At 46.2% G+C, this 15,568-nt stretch overlaps 1 protein-coding gene across 1 annotated transcript; it reads left to right on the top strand.

Annotated features, from left to right (window-relative positions):
* The first annotated feature begins 996 nt into the window (after positions 1 to 996).
* Positions 997 to 2,857, top strand: Tlcd2 (TLC domain containing 2). The gene is made up of 4 exons (XM_057776502.1): positions 997 to 1,252; positions 1,466 to 1,548; positions 1,747 to 1,829; positions 2,325 to 2,857. The coding sequence occupies exons 1-4, from the start codon at positions 1,080 to 1,082 to the stop codon at positions 2,763 to 2,765; spliced, it is 780 nt and encodes a 259-aa protein (XP_057632485.1). The 5' UTR covers positions 997 to 1,079; the 3' UTR covers positions 2,766 to 2,857.
* The last annotated feature ends 12,711 nt before the right edge of the window (positions 2,858 to 15,568 follow it).

Consider the following 15,568-nt stretch of genomic DNA (forward strand, 5'->3'; position numbering starts at 1 on the left):
TTTGCTTGGGGTACCTACTGCTTCTTGAACATGTGTGGGGGTGGGGTGAGTGCTGGGAATCACACCCAGGTCCTTCCCTGTACAAGCTAGGCAGGCGCTCCTGCCACACTGAAGTCAGCCCTGTGAGCTTCATTCTTTAGTTCTCTGAATCCACCCACTTGCTCTGCATACAGGAAGCGTTCCTCCGACTTCTGGCTGTCAGCCAGCTAAGGAGGTGTGGCTCAGAGTAAGATAGAAGGAAAATGCTCCAAACTAGTCACTCTTCAGGGAATTCAGGGTTGGAGAGAATGTTCCTCTTAAGGCCAAACGTCTAGGGTTGCTACCGCGGGTGTTGATCTCTTTTGAGTCGGCCTTTTTTTTGAGGCTTGGGAAGGGGAGGAGAATAGTATGTGGTAGGGATTTCCTGTGTCTCCTCTGCCTAGTAAAGATCCCCAGCGTCTGGGGGCAGATGGACTGCTCCAAAACAGGACACTCCCGTTTGGGGAGTACTATGTAAGGGAATTACAGATGGGCAGAGAGCACCTCTGCCTAATTGGCCATGCTCTCAGGTAAAGGTGAGGTGGTGCAAGGTTTGGACCCTCGGGGCTTGGGTGCTTCACGACTGGGTAAGGATGACCAGTAGGTGAGGGAAGAGGAAACCAGAGCAGGTGAAAGTTAGTGGGCGGAGCCCCAGACCTGTCAGGTAAGGCTAGATAAATCGCTTTCTGGATCTCTGAGGGGTTTGGAGACTCGTGGCGTTGGAAAAGACTTAGAGTGTTGTGCAGGAAGGCCTCTGAACTCGGTTGCCGAACTTGATGCCTGGTAGCCCCCAAACCGCAATCCCCCAAGCAGGGGAAGGACGCCTTCGCTACTATGGCTCCACGGGTGGTGGCCCCACAGCTGCACCAATCACTTGCCCAGCCGAGAGATAGGGGCGTGGACAAGCTAGGGAAAGTTACAACAGGTTGGAAAGACAAGACAGGCGAGGAAGCCCCTGGCAACAGCCAGATCCCGACTCCGCTGGGGGGGTCCTTCGAGGTCCCGGACACCGGGCACGGGGATCAAAGACACAAACTGGAGCCTAGCTGACCTGCCAGACCATGGCATCCTGGGAACTCCTTGTGGTTGGTGCCTCCTTCGCGGCATTTCGGGGGCTGCACTGGGGACTGCAGCTGCTGCCCACCCCGGAAACTGCTCGAGACCTTTGGATGTGGCGGAACATTTTCGTTTCGCTGATGCACAGCCTTCTCTCTGGAGCAGGGGCGCTGGTCGGGTGCGGAACTTGGGGACTGATGAAGCACTGAGGGGCGGAGGTGGAGATGAGAGTGTGGAAGACTGAGGTTGGAATTCTGGGTGGGTACCTTTTAGAGCAGATGTGAGGTCTTAAAGTCTGGAGCTGGGTTGGGTTGCGGACAGGTGAGAGTACCAAGGGAAGAATGGTTCTAGGTCTTGGAGAAATTAACCCTAACTCCCCCGTCTTCCCCAGGCTATGGCTGTATCCTCAGATGGTCATCGACCCGATTCATGGCCACCCATCGTGGGCAGTGGTCCTAGTAGCAGTGTCAGTGGGTGAGTGTACAGACAGGCTGGGCCCCGGAAGGCGGTGCTGGAACAGGAATCCTAGGTCCCTACCCCGCTTTGGAATGGAGCCCATATTGGTGGAGGTTTGCTGTGAGGGATTAAGGACCTGAGGAAAGTGGTACTTGAGACTCTTCTCTAGGCCTTGTTCTGAGCTAGGACGCTAATAATCCTCTGTCATGTCCACAGGTTATTTCCTGGCGGATGGAGTTGACATGCTGTGGAATCAGAACTTGGCCCAGGCCTGGGACCTTCTCTGTCACCATTTGGTGGTGAGACACTGAAGGGAGAGGCCAGACAGAAAGGAAGCACTCCCAAGTTTAGAACCCAGCCCCTCTTCTGTCTTCTGACTTTCCCATAAAGCCCCCTGTAAACCCATCTTCCCAGTCTTGGACTGAACTGGAAGGAGGTTTTGACTGCTAGCCACAGTTTGGAGTCTGGGCACTACGGAAGAGGTTTGGATCCCCACAAACATCCAGCTGGTCATGAAAACATTGATGCATAATGTTGCTGAGAGGGGGAGTCATGGTATAGGCTGTGGGAAGGAGGCAGAGAAAGCGAGGATTGAAAGCTGGGGTGTGCTGTGCAAACAGTCTAGGTTCAGGGTGAAACAGCCTCTGGGCAAAGACATGGGTCAGCAGGAAAGTCAGGTTTGGAGGGAGTCCTCCGAAATGCTTTCATGTCCTCAGTGAAAGGATTAGGGTGATGATTCTGGGACTCAATGAGCACAGGTCATATGAAAGTCTAACTTTGAACCTTGTCCCCAGGTAGTGAGCTGCCTCAGCACTGCGGTTCTGTCTGGCCACTTTGTGGGCTTCGCTGTGGTGTCTCTACTTCTGGAGCTGAACTCCATCTGTTTGCATCTGCGGAAACTTCTGCTGCTTTCCCATAAGGCCTCATCCTTGGCCTTCAGAGTAAGCAGCTGGGCCACCCTGACCACGCTGGCCCTCTTCCGCCTTCTACCTCTAGGATGGATGAGTCTGTGGTTGTTTCGGCAGCGCTACCGGGTGTCTCTTGCTCTGGTCATCCTTGGTGGAACTGGGCTGGTCTTTGTGGGATCCATGAGCATCTCATTGGGTATCCGCATTGTGATCAGGGATGTCTTGCAGTCTCGACCCCACCCATTTATCTCTGTGCACAAGGAGACCAAGACATATGACAGAGAGACAGTCACCAGGAACAATTCCACTCTCAGTCTGAAAAACTAGAGAAGTGGAGGGTTTCCTCTTCAGTCAGCCCTGAGACTGGGGCCAGGAAGAGAAGATGGTAGCCTTCACTTCGCTGCATAGTCTCCTGTGTAGCAAAGCCCAGACTGTAGTAGCAGTATTCAAGACCTTTTCCAGATGACTCACTTCTCTCCCCTTCTCAAGACCCAAGAAGGTTTCATGGAAACCTACATTACTATTCACTGAATTCCTTTGCTCCAGTGTAAGGACAGACCACAGGATAGGAGGTTCTTTTTTTTTTTTTTTTTTTTTTTTTTTTTTTTTTTTTTTTAAATATTTATTTATTTATTATGTATACAATATTCTGTCTGTGTGTATGCCTGAAGGCCAGAAGAGGGCGCCAGACCTCTTTACAGATGGTTGTGAGCCACCATGTAGTTGCTGGGAATTGAACTCAGGACCTTTGGAAGAGCAGGCAATGCTCTTAACCACTGAGCCATCTCTCCAGCCCCCAGGAGGTTCTTCTGGAATCAGAGAGACCTGGCATGGAGGGCCATTTGTGATCAAATTCTGACAGTGAGATAAGAGCACAGGAAACATTATCTGCTGCCAGGAAGGATGCACGTGGCAATTGTCAGTGAAGACAGAAGCTAGGCCACTGCAATTGTTGCTGATACCTCCGATCTTCTAGGTCAGACTGCAATTGTACTAGCCCTACCCTACTGCAAACAGCCTTTCTAATACTTGTGTATCTTCTGACCTAAAAAAATATAATTCTTAGATGAACATGGTCTGTCTCCTAAGGCAGCACAGAAGCCAGAAGCCACAGAAAAGACTCAAGTGCCCAGTGTGATCACCTAGAACTAAACTTTCGAGACAGGGTTTCTCTGTAGCTTTGGAGCCTGTCCTGGAACTCCCTCTGTAGACCAGGCTGGCCTTGAACTCACAAAGATCCGCCTGCCTCTGCCTCCGCGAGTGCTGGGATTAAAGGTGTGCGCCACCACCACCGGCTCTTTCCTGGAGTCTTTCGAAGGCTCTCTCCTCCCTGTCTCTGCAGCAAGTCTCCCATTGCGGCTCTCCTCCATTTCTCGTCTGAACATACAGGTTACAGGACTGCAGAGTACTGAACGGTGGGGGGAGAGAGTGATAACCTTTGATCATCCACAAAAAAGATACAGGAGCAAAAAACAAGAGGCAGGAGGGGCTTTTAAAAAGCGCTGCTAAGATCAGGTGTGGGTGATGTTCGCCTTTAATCTTAGCACTCAGGAGGCAGAGGCATGAGATTTCTGTGAGTTCGAGGCCAGCCTGGTCTATAGAGTGAGCTCCAAGACAACCAAGGCTACACAAAGAAGCACTGTCTCAAAAAATGAAAAACCAAAACCATAAAAAAGTGATGCTAAGAAATGAAGGGAGAGAAAGACAAAGAGGATGAGGGAGACAGATGTGCACATGTGCACAGATATGTCTGGGTAGAAGAGAGAAAGATTAAACCCCAGGCAGAGGGAGCTTGAGCACAGGGAAGAGTAAAGTTTCAGCAGACATATTGAGAAAGGTTGCTACAGAGGCTAAAAGGAACCCAAATCATAGTGTTAATGAAATGGTCACAAAGAAAGCAGAAAAAAGCCAGGTGGCAGTGGCACATGCCTTTAATCCCAGCACTCAGGAGGCAGAGGCAGGTGGGACTCTGTGAGTTTGAGGCCAGCCTGGTCTATAAGAGCTAGTTCGAGGACAGGCTCCAAAGCTACAGAGAAACCCTGTCTCAAAAAACTAAAAACTAAAAACCAAAAACCAAAAAAAAAAAAAAAAAAGGAAAGAAAGAAAGAAAAGAAAAGAAAAGAAAAAAAGGAAAGCAAGCAAGCAGGAAAACCAGAAATAAAGTGGGACAGAAAGGGACCCCAAGAGAGGAAGGCCCAGGTAGTCTAGACATCGGAATCCTGAAAGCAGACCCAGGAGAGATGGAGGCGATAGTGGCAAAGGAGAAAGTAACAGAGAGAGAGAGGTGGTGAACATGGGGATCAGAGAGGTGACTGAGAAGCAGGGACAGGTAGGAGAGGGTTTGCCGTATAGAAACAGGAAGTGTGTTGAGCTGGAGATAGGCAGCTGCAGTAAGGTGCAGACAGGCTGGCAGAGACTGGCGGGAAGAGGGGTCAAGTCAGACTAGACCTGCAGGGAGACAGGACACGGCAGGGCAGAGGAGCATCCCAGGAGTGGGGAAAGCATGTAAAGCACCTAGGTAACATCCAAAAGAAACAAAGAAAAGGGGAAACAAAGGAATAAAGAGAGAGGAAAAGACAAAAAAAGAAAGAGAAGCAAAGAGAGAGAATGTTGTATGAGATCTCAGTTATAGTCAGAAAAACAGGAGCAAAGCAGAGAAAATAACTAGGAAAGACTGGAGTCCAGCAAGGTGGCACGCGCTGATAATGCTAGCACTTAGGAATGACAAGCAGGATGGTCAGGAGTTCAAGGCCAGCCTGGGCTACGTGAAACCCCATCTCAACAAACAAACCAAAGAAGAAAAAAAGAAAAAATCGGACATGGCAGCTGCAGCATTACCAAGCATTCATGAGGTCTTAGGTTCAATGCCCAACACAAAGAACTTTTTTTTTGATGTAGTATTTGGCAGGAGCTTTGTTTATTGATATGGGTCTGGTCACCGGGATAATATCATGGCCAGGTGAAGCCGTCCTCAAGACTGACTCCATGCTTACGATAGATTCTGTCTGCCAGCAGAGGAGAGGAGTTTCAGTGGGGAGAGGACATGAATAAATTGTTATGCAAATTATTTCATTAGTCTATTGTGAAAGTGATTGCTTTGAGTCATTTCTCTTGGCTCCAGTGGTATCCTGGTTTGCAATATGATGTGGGCTGTGGAGGCTTTGACTCGAGACGGTTTCCTGTTACAGATTTCTCCGCCTATCCCTCTCCCCACTTCTGTTTGTTTGTTTTGTGGTTTTTGTTGTTGCTGGTGGTGGTGTTTTGTGTGTGTGTGTGTGTGTGTGTGTGTGTGTGTGTTGGGAGTCGGCTTTATGTAGTGGAGGCTAGCCCTGAACTTTTCTTGATCCTCCTGCCTCTACCTCCTAGTACCTAGGCCTGTGAGTATGGGAGTGTGTCGCCAGACCAGGCCGGGCTACCAGGCTAGCACATTCTCTTTGTGACTACAGATAACTGAAGTGTTATAAGATCCTCTATGATCAAAAAACCTAGGGACCAGGGAGAGGTCTCAGAAGATAACGATACTTGCTGTCAGGCCTGATAACCTGAGTTTTTGGTATTGTTTTTTTTTTTTTTTTTCATTTGGCCTAGCAACCTGAGTTTGATCCTCAGGATCCATGTGATGGAAGAATAGAATAGACTCTCACAAACTCTCCTCTGATTTCCACTGTGGCATGAGGCTCCCTTCCCCAAAGGGGAAAAAAAACAAAGCAAAACAAAAACAAATGTAAGAATAATAATAAAAAAAAAAACAAGAAAAGAAAATAGCAAACCCAGGTCCTGTGTGATGGCTCAGCAAGTAAAAGTGTTTTCTATCAAAGCTGACCACCTGGTGAAGGGGAGATCAGCTTCCCTTAGGTTACCCTTTGCCCTCTACCGGCATGCCATATACATGTGTGCCTACACATACACACCACCAAGAAGTAAAGAAATACATCAAGAAATGTAAGGACATTTTTGATATTAAAATATTTTTTTGGTGAGACAGGGTTTCTCTGTGAAACAGTCCTGGCTATTTTGGAACTCACTCTGTAAACCAGGCTGGCCTCAAACTCACAGAGATCCACCTGCCTCTGCCTCCCGAAGAAATCCAACCAGGTCTGAGGACATACACTTGTAATCCCAGACCTTGGGAGAGTGAGGAGTTCAAGGCTAGCCTCAGGTATGTGGTACATTCAGTACCAGCCTGGGCTACAGAAAAACAGAGAAGAGAGACAGAGAAAGGAGAAGACACACACACACACGAGAGAGAGAGAGAGAGAGAGAGAGAGAGAGAGAGAGAGAGACGACTCTGGGATAATGAAACTCCAGGGGCAAAGCCCTCTGATTGACTTCAGGTGGGTGTGAGGATGAGAGCAGCGAGCAAGACACTCTTGACAAAGATCAATCAATTCAGACAAATTACCTCCGAAATGTCATTTCCACATCAGGATGTTTTGGGTTGAAAGTCAGCCAGACCAACTCAGTGACTATTGATTTCTGCACTTTTCAAGACTGCAGTCTCTGTCTAGGGTGGTGTCGCATCAGCTTTCCTCTGCAGATGTGCCTGCCGCTGAAGTCGCATTGCTGAGCAGGGCCTGCCTCTGATACGGTAGATCACCACACACCTTCCGCAGGGTCTAGACAGGGAGGCCGTTTGCAGTCTCAGGGAGTCTTTCTACAGAGATAAGGGTACAAGTCCCGTGTGGTTAGAGTACAGCTGAAGGGAGCCTAGAAAGGGCTCCCTGTCTACCACCACCAAAAACACAAACCTTGGGATCACGTTTGATTCACTGGGGAATGAATACATGTATTTATAATGTAACCCTGACCGTCCTGAAATGCACAATATAGACCAGGATGGCCTCAAACCTCAGAGATCCATTTGCCTCTGCTTCTCAAGAGCTAGTATTAGAGGCATGAGTCCCCATACTTGGCTCATGATTTAGTTTTATTTTATGTGCACAAATGCTAGCCCATGTGTATTTATTTGCATCGTGTGTGTGCCTGGTACCCACAGAGGCCAGAAGAGGGTGTTAGTTGAATCCCCTGGAAATGAAGTCACAAACAACTGTAATCAGTCCAGGGAGGGTGCTGGGAATGAAATTCGGTCCGTGTGCAAGAGCAGAATGTGCTCTTGCTGTTGAGCGATGTCTCCATCCTCAGATTCCTCAGTTACCCTGTGCCCTCACAGGCACAGCTGCTCATGCCCAGGAGAACTTCTCTGTCTCCTTGGCCTTCACTGGCCCATTGTGTCAGTCCTGGTGGCTGAGAGACTTGCAGATCCCAAGTTCAGGCAGTGCAAGAGGAGGACAGATAAGCCCTTGGAGCTGGACTGCCACGAATTCACCTGCTTGCTTTAGCCGCTAGTCTGAGCATGCTTTGCCCCAACCTCCCGCCCACCCTTCCCCTAAATCTAAATCTTTGCCCAAGCTAAATGTAGCCCTTCCCCACAGTAATCCAAGTGATTCCTGGGTCCCTAGGGAGATGGGAGAGAGAAATTTGCACAGCCTAAGGTAGCTGCAGTAGTACTTCTTTGCTGTATATTGAATCTTAAAAATTCACCCCAGGTGGTGGCGGTACACACATTTAATCCCTGCACTCAGGAGGCAGAGGCAGGTGGATCTCTGTGAGTTCAAGGCTAGCCTGGTCTACAAGAGCTAGTTCCAGGACAGGCTCCAAAGCTACAGAGTAACCCTGTCTCGAAAAAACCAATAAAAATAAAAGAGGCAGAGGCAGGCAGATCTCTGTGTGTTTGAGGTCAACCTGGTCTACATAGCAAGTTCCAGGACAGCCAGGACTACACAGAGAACCAGAAGAGAAAAAAAAAAAAAAAGGTTGTTGTTTCCTTTGCTGTACGGCACCTTTTATTTTCATGTAGTTCCGTCGGTTGATAATGGTTAGTTCCTGTGCTGTTGGTGTGCTGTTGGTGTTTTCTTCAAAAAGTTCTTGCATACACCACTGTCTTAAATGGTATCCCTTATGTTTTCTTCTAGAAGTTTCAGTGCTTCAAGTTGTAAATTAAGGTCTTTGATCCTCTTTGAATTGGTTTTTAAAATATTTACAAACTGTCGAGTGCAACTATCAGTACTGTGATCTAAGGAAGCAATGTCATTTTATTTTGTCATTCCAAGTGTTCTCCTTTTTTTTTAAGATTTATTTATTTATTATATATACAGTGTTCTGTCTGCATGTATATCCCTGCAGGCCAGAAGAGGACACGAGATCTCATTACAGATGGTTGTGAGCCACCATGTGGTTGCTGGGAATTGAACTCAGGACCTGTGGAAGAGCAGCCAGTGCTCTTAACCTCTGAGCCATCTCTCCAGTCCCAAGTGTTCTCCTTCTAACAGATATTTATAAAGAACCCACTATGTCCCAAGCAAACAGGGTGAGATGTAATAACAATGAGTAAACGAGCCAGATCCCTGGCCTCGGGAGCCCGCAGCCAGCATTTTGTTGAACTGGGCAAGTGGGAGTCATTCAGAGGATAGAGCAAGAATGGTGGATACAGAGATGGGTGATCCAAAGGACCAGTAGCCTGGGGAGGGACGGACTATATACCGAGGTAGACTTGTTGCATCCTGATATCCAAGGAGCCGCCGTCAGAACTTCACTCAGTACCTTTCCACCCAAGACTGCATCCTTTCCAGCATCTTCCAGGCTGTGCCTAGCAACTACCACAAGCTCACTTTGTGAGGTAGACACATAGGCCTCCTTCTCTAGCTAGCCCACCCTGTAGACACTCTACGCACAAGCAGTTAATCACCAAGTTTAGAATGGCTCTCACATCCCTCCCTCTTTTTCCATCTCTGCTATCCCATCCTCATTTGAATAACCATCAGTTCCGCCCTGGATGACAATGGCAGCCTTATAGATATTCTCCTCACAGACTGTGATTGTTAGAAAGTCAATCTATCATGTCTTTCCCCGCCTGAGACTATCCAGCGGCCTGTGTGTCGGGAGCGGCGCTCTCAGAACCTTGCGCGTGTTCTGCCACTGAGATGTACCCCTGTTGTCCTTTCGTTTTATTTTAAACATCTATTGAATTTGTTGTTTGACAGTTTCATGCGTGTATACAGCCTACGTAGCTTCCTCTTTAAGATAAAAGCAAAACTCATCATATAGGCTCCAGGAGCCTCCCTTTGCCTTTCTTCACACGTGGTCCTATCTGCTTTACTCTTTGTACAGCTCTCTCGGGTTTATTCGTTATTTAACGCTTCTTTCCTTCTCTCCCCTGAGTACTGGGACGGCCCTTCTCCAGCTTTCCATGCCCTCCATCTCTCCAGCGTCTCCTGATATGATTGAGATTCGATGATGTTAATAACTGGGCTGGGGTTGTAGCTTAGTTGGTAGAGTTCTTGCTTAGCGCACACTAAGTCCTAGACTCCATCCTGAGCACTGCCCGATTGCACAGACCAGACAAGGTATTACAGGGCTATAAGCCCAGCACTTAAAAAATGCAGGTGACAGGGTCAGAAGGTCAGGGCATCCCCATCTCTCAAGTTTGAAGCCTGTCTGGGTTATAAAAGACCCCATATCAAAAATATAAATAAATAAAAATAAAAGATCAATTTTTGAGCCAAGCAAGATAGCATGCACCGTTAGTACCAGCACTCTGGAGGCAGAGGCAGGCGGATGTCTGTGAGGCCAAAGTCAGATGGTCTATTATGCCAGGGCAGCCAGAACTACTAGTGAGCCCTTGACTCAAACAAACAAAGTCTGTTTTTGCATAGTTGTAACCCTTGATTGTTGTTTTTGTTTGTTTGTTTGTTTGTTTGTTTTTGAGACAGGACCTGTCCCTTTTCTTTTTTTTATTTTTTTTATGATTTATTTAACTTTATTTTATATGAATTGGTGTGAAGGTGTCAGATCCCCTGGAACTGGATTTTCAGACAGTTGTGAGCTACAATGTGGTTGCTGGGAATTGAACCCGGGTCCTCTAGAAGAACAGTCAGAGAGTCAGAGTTCTTAACCGCTGACCCAGCTCTCCAGCCCACCTGTCCCTTTTCTTTAGGGGAAGGTGACCAAAAGACTCCTGAAAGTGAAGGCCCAAAAAGAAGCCATGATTATTAGCTGGGAAATACTATAAATGTGGTGTGGCAATGCATAGGAAAATAAACAGTTAAGTCGGTGAAGAACCTTTAAACACAGTCTGACTGTGTAGCCAGGGCACTTTTGAACTCTCCATGCCCTAAATACAGACATGCTCCATGACACAGGCTGAAACTGGCCTCCTTGTGAGGAGGAGGCAGGAACAGAAGATTCTGTCCTTGTCAGCCATTCTTTGTCACAAGCTTTACAAGACTCTATTGCTTTCTCTTTACAAATTTTATAACATTTATTTGTTTGTTGAGGGGAAGCCTGAGTTTCATAGCCCGTGTGTGAGCACGACAGCATGTGTGAGCACCAACAACACATGTGTGTGAACACCACAGCATGTGTGAACACCACAGCATGTGTGAGCACCAACAACACATGTGTGTGAACACCACAGCATGTGTGAACACCAACAGCACATGTGTGTGAACACCATAGCATGTGTGTGAACACCATGGCACATGTGTGTAGAGTTCAGAGGATAACTTGAGGGAGTTGGTTTTCTCCTACTACTGTGGGGGTCACAAGGGTAGGACTCGGGGTTAACCAGCCTTGGCAGCAAGGTCCTTTATCCACAGAGTCATCCTGCCAGTCCGACTTTCTCTTTTTGCTTTGTTCTGTCTATTCACTCCAGATAGAGGTGACATTGGCAAACCAAAGAAAGAATTCTGTTCCAGGCAAGCTTGGTGACCTCCTGGTATCAGGGCTGCTTAGGAGAGCGTGGGTAACCTTGGACATCTGTGTTTCTAGGAACTCCACCCCCTGCAGGAATGACTCAGGAAAAAAAAATGCATCGCCAAAGAGTTCACCCAGCAAAAGTTTACTTTCTGTATGACCTTGGGGGTAGGTGAGTGAGCTTTATGAGTTTTCATTAGGATTTCATGTGCGTGACAGCTGGTCTACTTCGTGAACAGAATGGCGAAGTCTAACAGAAAAGAAACAGCTACACTATAGTGGACTGCTGACCTGACTCTTCTTCTCTCTCTCTCTCTCTCTCTCTCTCTCTCTCTCTCTCTCTCTCTCTCCCCCTCTCTTTCTTTCTTCCTTTCTTTCTTTTTTTCTTTTTTGGTGCTGCTGAGGACTGAACTCAACATCCTGTATACAGAAGTCAAACACTCTTCCAGTGAGCTACATTCCCAGACCTGTTGTTCTATTTCTTTCTTTCTTTTTAGGTTTTATTTTTAGTTAGTTTTATGTACTTTTGTGAATGTGTGCTATGTGTAAAAAGAAACCTGAGAAGGCCAGAAGAGGGTATCGGATCCCCTGGAGATACAGGAGTTGTGAACTGCCCTGCATGTGCTGGAAACTGAACCTGAGTCCTTTGCAAGAACACTATGTGTTCTTAACCATCTATTCACCTCTCCAGCCCCATGGTTCTATTTCTTTATTAACTTTTTGTGGGCTAGATTTATGAGTCAGTGGTAGAACATTTACATGCAAGTACTCCAAAGTAATCCCAGCATTTGGGAAGTAGAGGTAGGAGGATCAAAAGTCAGTGACAACCTTAGCCACATAGAGGATTTGAGGCTAGTCTGGGCTGCTGGTTTGTATAGGACCCTGTTTCAAAAAATAAAAGAGAGAGAGAGAGAAAAAGAAAAGAAAAATTCTAATAATTGTTTTGGCCCCTGATCTCTGTTAAGAGACTGTGTTCACCAGATCTCCTTAGCAGGAATTCACCCACCATCTTGTGAAAACCTACCCCAGAATCTCCATTCAGAGGCCCTGGGCTCCATATCTGGCCACCACATAGGATATATAATATATATTTATATATGTGTATATATATATATATATATATATATAGTGAATTAAGTCTGTCTTTTAAAAAAGTGCAGAGCTGGGCATGGGGTGTGGATTGTCTTTATAGCTCTCAGAAACAGAGACAGAGGGACCTATTAGCCTTAGAACAGCCTGGAACTCAGTCTCAACAAACAAGTGCAAGGGATCTGAGTGGGTCACGCTCATAATCTTTTTCTTTTTCTTTGTTACCTTATGTATTTGATTGTTTTCAGTATATGTATGTCTGTGAACCACTTGTATGACTGGTGCCCGAGGAAGCCAGAAGAGGGCATTGGGATCAGATGGTTGTGAGCAACCATGTGGGTGCTGGGAATCAAATCTAGGTGGTGAATGCTTTAATCCCAGCACCCAGGAGGCAGAGGCATGTGGATCTCTTGAGTTTGAGACCAGCCTGGTCTACAGAGTGAGTTCCAGGAAACCCTGTCTGGGAAAAAAAAATCAATCAATCAAACAAACAAAAAAAAGCTTAACACTGTTAAAAATATTTATTTGTTTTTATTTTATGTGTACATGTGTCTGTATGTGCACCACATGCATGCAGGTGCCTGTAGAGGCCAGAAGGGGGTGTTGAATTACCTGGAGTTGGAGTGAGAGATGGTTATGAGCTGCCACACCCAGGTCCCCTGTAAGATCAACAAGGACTGGTAACCACAGAGCCATCTCTCCAGCTTCTGAACACTTATACAGAACCATAGTGTGACAATCAAACCAGAAAGTTGATGTTCGTACAACAATATTAATGAGACTATAGACTCTGTTGGAACTTTACCAGAACATGGACCTATGTCTAACACAGTGACTGTCATTACAAGGACTTCACTACAGTGACCATGATAATATTGGAGCCAAACCCAAACTTGCTGCCATTGCCAGCTTCTCTGCTGGCTGTTTTTTCTGGAGTAATTTCTCTTCCTAAATTTGCTCCGGTCCTTTCTTCCCTCCCTCTCATTCCCATTTCTCCTAACTCCTTCTCTACTCTGCTCCACTCTCCTGACCTCCTTCATTTCCTCCACTCCCCTCTTTTAACAAGGTCTTGCTATTTAGCCCAGATTGGCCTTCAGCTTTCTACCCTCCTGCCTCAGTTTCCCCGGTGTTGGAAAATATTCTTTCTGCATGCTCACTCTAGGATCTGGGCTCATAGCTTAGTGGTAGAGAGCACCTCCAGTTTGTATCAAGTCCTGGGTCCAATTTTTAACACTGCTGAGAGAAAAGTAAACAAAAGAGTTTTATCGTAGCAGTTTCAGCTACCTGGAATTACTTTGTGTCTGTTCATTTGGTTAGGGCAAATCCTTCCCACTCACTAACCTTTGCCAGTTTCCCCTTTCTTGCAATCCTGGGAAATAACTCTACTATGATACATACCCAGTGTTGTGCCTATGTTTCCAAGATTTTTTTTGCCCTTAATTTGTCTACAATTCACACTGAATTAACTTTTGACTATAGATGAGTTAAAGTGATCATTGCCAGATAGAGGAAAGAGAAAGAAGAGAAGACACAATCAATGAAATTCCCCTAAGACTTTTTAAAATTTTACATTTTCTAGGCTAACTCTTCCCATCTTCCAAAGGAAGATTTTTATTTTATTTTATTTTTGATAGTGCTCTCCCTCCCTCCCTCCCTCCCTCCCCCTCCCTCCCTCCCTCCCTCCCTCCCTCCCTCCCTCCCTCCCTCTCTCTCTCTCTCTCTCTCTCTCTCTCTCTCTCTCTCTCCAAGACAGGGTTTCACTGAAGTTTTGGAACCTGTCCTGGAACTAGCTCTTGTAGACCAGGCTAGCCTTGAACGCACAGAGATTCACTTACTACTGCTCCCCGTGCTGGGATTACTACTATGACTGGAAGGATTTTTATTTTTTAGTTTATTTCATTGTTTGCACTGCCAGGATTAATTCTAGTGCCTCATAGTAAGCATTAAGTTAAAAAAACAAACAAACAAAAACCCTTGCCCTGAAGGCAAGTTAGCATGCCCTGCTTGCCAGTGCCCATCACACTGCATTACAAACTCTACAAGAATCTTCAGCTCGGGGGCTGGAGAGATGGCTCAGCGGTTAAGAGCACTGCCTGCTCTTCCAAAGGTCCTGAGTTCAATTCCCAGCAACCACATGGTGGCTCACAACCATCTGTAATGAGGTCTGGTGCCCTCTTCTGGCCTGCAGGCATACACGCAGAAAGAATATTGTATACACAATAAATAAATAAATACTTTAAAAAAAAAAAAGAATCTTCAGCTCTTGGGAGGGATGGCTTGGGGTTAAAACATTTGTTGCTTTTGCAGGGGACCTAGATTCCCAGCACCCAAGTGGTGGATCACAGACATCTCCAGTTCCAGGGGATTTAATGTCTTCTTTAATCTCTATGTGCACCAGCTGTGTGTGTGGTAATAGATATACATGAAGGCAATTATACATATAAAGCACTTATACATATAAAAAGAGACAGAAAGAATCTTCGGTATATTTTTATTTTGTTTTTGAGGTATAGTCTCATGTAGCAAACACCAGACTTAAACCTTACGTAGTTGAGAATGACCTTGAATTTCTTTTTTTTTCCACGCCTCATCTCAGAGACCTTGAATTTCTTTTTGAAAAAAAATTAAATTTTATGTGTATGGGTATTTATGGGTACCACATGTGTGCAGTATCCATAGAGGCCAGAAGAGGGTATCAGATCCACTAGAATCAGAATTCTAGACAGTTGTGAGTCGCCATGTGAATGCTGAGAATCGAACTAGGTCCTTTGGAAGAACAGTCAATGCTCTTAATCACTCAGCCATCTCTCCAGCCCCAGACCTTATATTTCTGATTCTCTTTCCCTATCCCCCTCCTCCGAGGTATATTCCCAGTCCAGATCTTGCATTCTTGATAGCCTTCCCTCTTGTGCTTCCAAGAGTTGTTTGACTCCTTAGTACGTAGTGGGCTCTCTCTAACGATAATGTAAAAAAATGAACAAAGGATTCATTGAGTTGGAGCTAGTACTACGTATCAGCTCTGAATTCAGGAGAATAAATACAGGAAAAATGTGCATCGTAGGCAAACTTCTTAAAATTGTAATGGTTTTGGGGGGAGCAACGTCAATAGCCAATTAAACATCAATTCTATTAGAGGCTCCCTAAATCGATCCGACTGGAGAGGCTACCCTGGCCACACCCCTCGCCCAGAAATCCACTATTAGACCCGCCCCCTTGGCTCGGACTGCAATTTCAATTGGTGCTTTGGCTAATCCATCAGAGCATCTCGGTGTCTATTGGGTGAGTTTCTG

The sequence above is a fragment of the Chionomys nivalis genome, chromosome 7 (assembly GCF_950005125.1).
Source record: "Chionomys nivalis chromosome 7, mChiNiv1.1, whole genome shotgun sequence".
Classification (NCBI taxonomy): Eukaryota; Metazoa; Chordata; class Mammalia; order Rodentia; family Cricetidae; genus Chionomys; species Chionomys nivalis.

Excerpts from the sequence above, each read along its gene's own strand:
- Tlcd2 (XM_057776502.1), top strand. The coding sequence starts at position 1,080 with ATGGCATCCTGGGAACTCCTTGTGGTTGGTGCCTCCTTCGCGGCATTT. Across the intron at positions 1,253-1,465 it reads GGAGCAGGGGCGCTGGTCGG|GCTATGGCTGTATCCTCAGA; the intron begins GTGCGGAACTTG and ends CGTCTTCCCCAG. Across the intron at positions 1,830-2,324 it reads TTCTCTGTCACCATTTGGTG|GTAGTGAGCTGCCTCAGCAC; the intron begins GTGAGACACTGA and ends CCTTGTCCCCAG.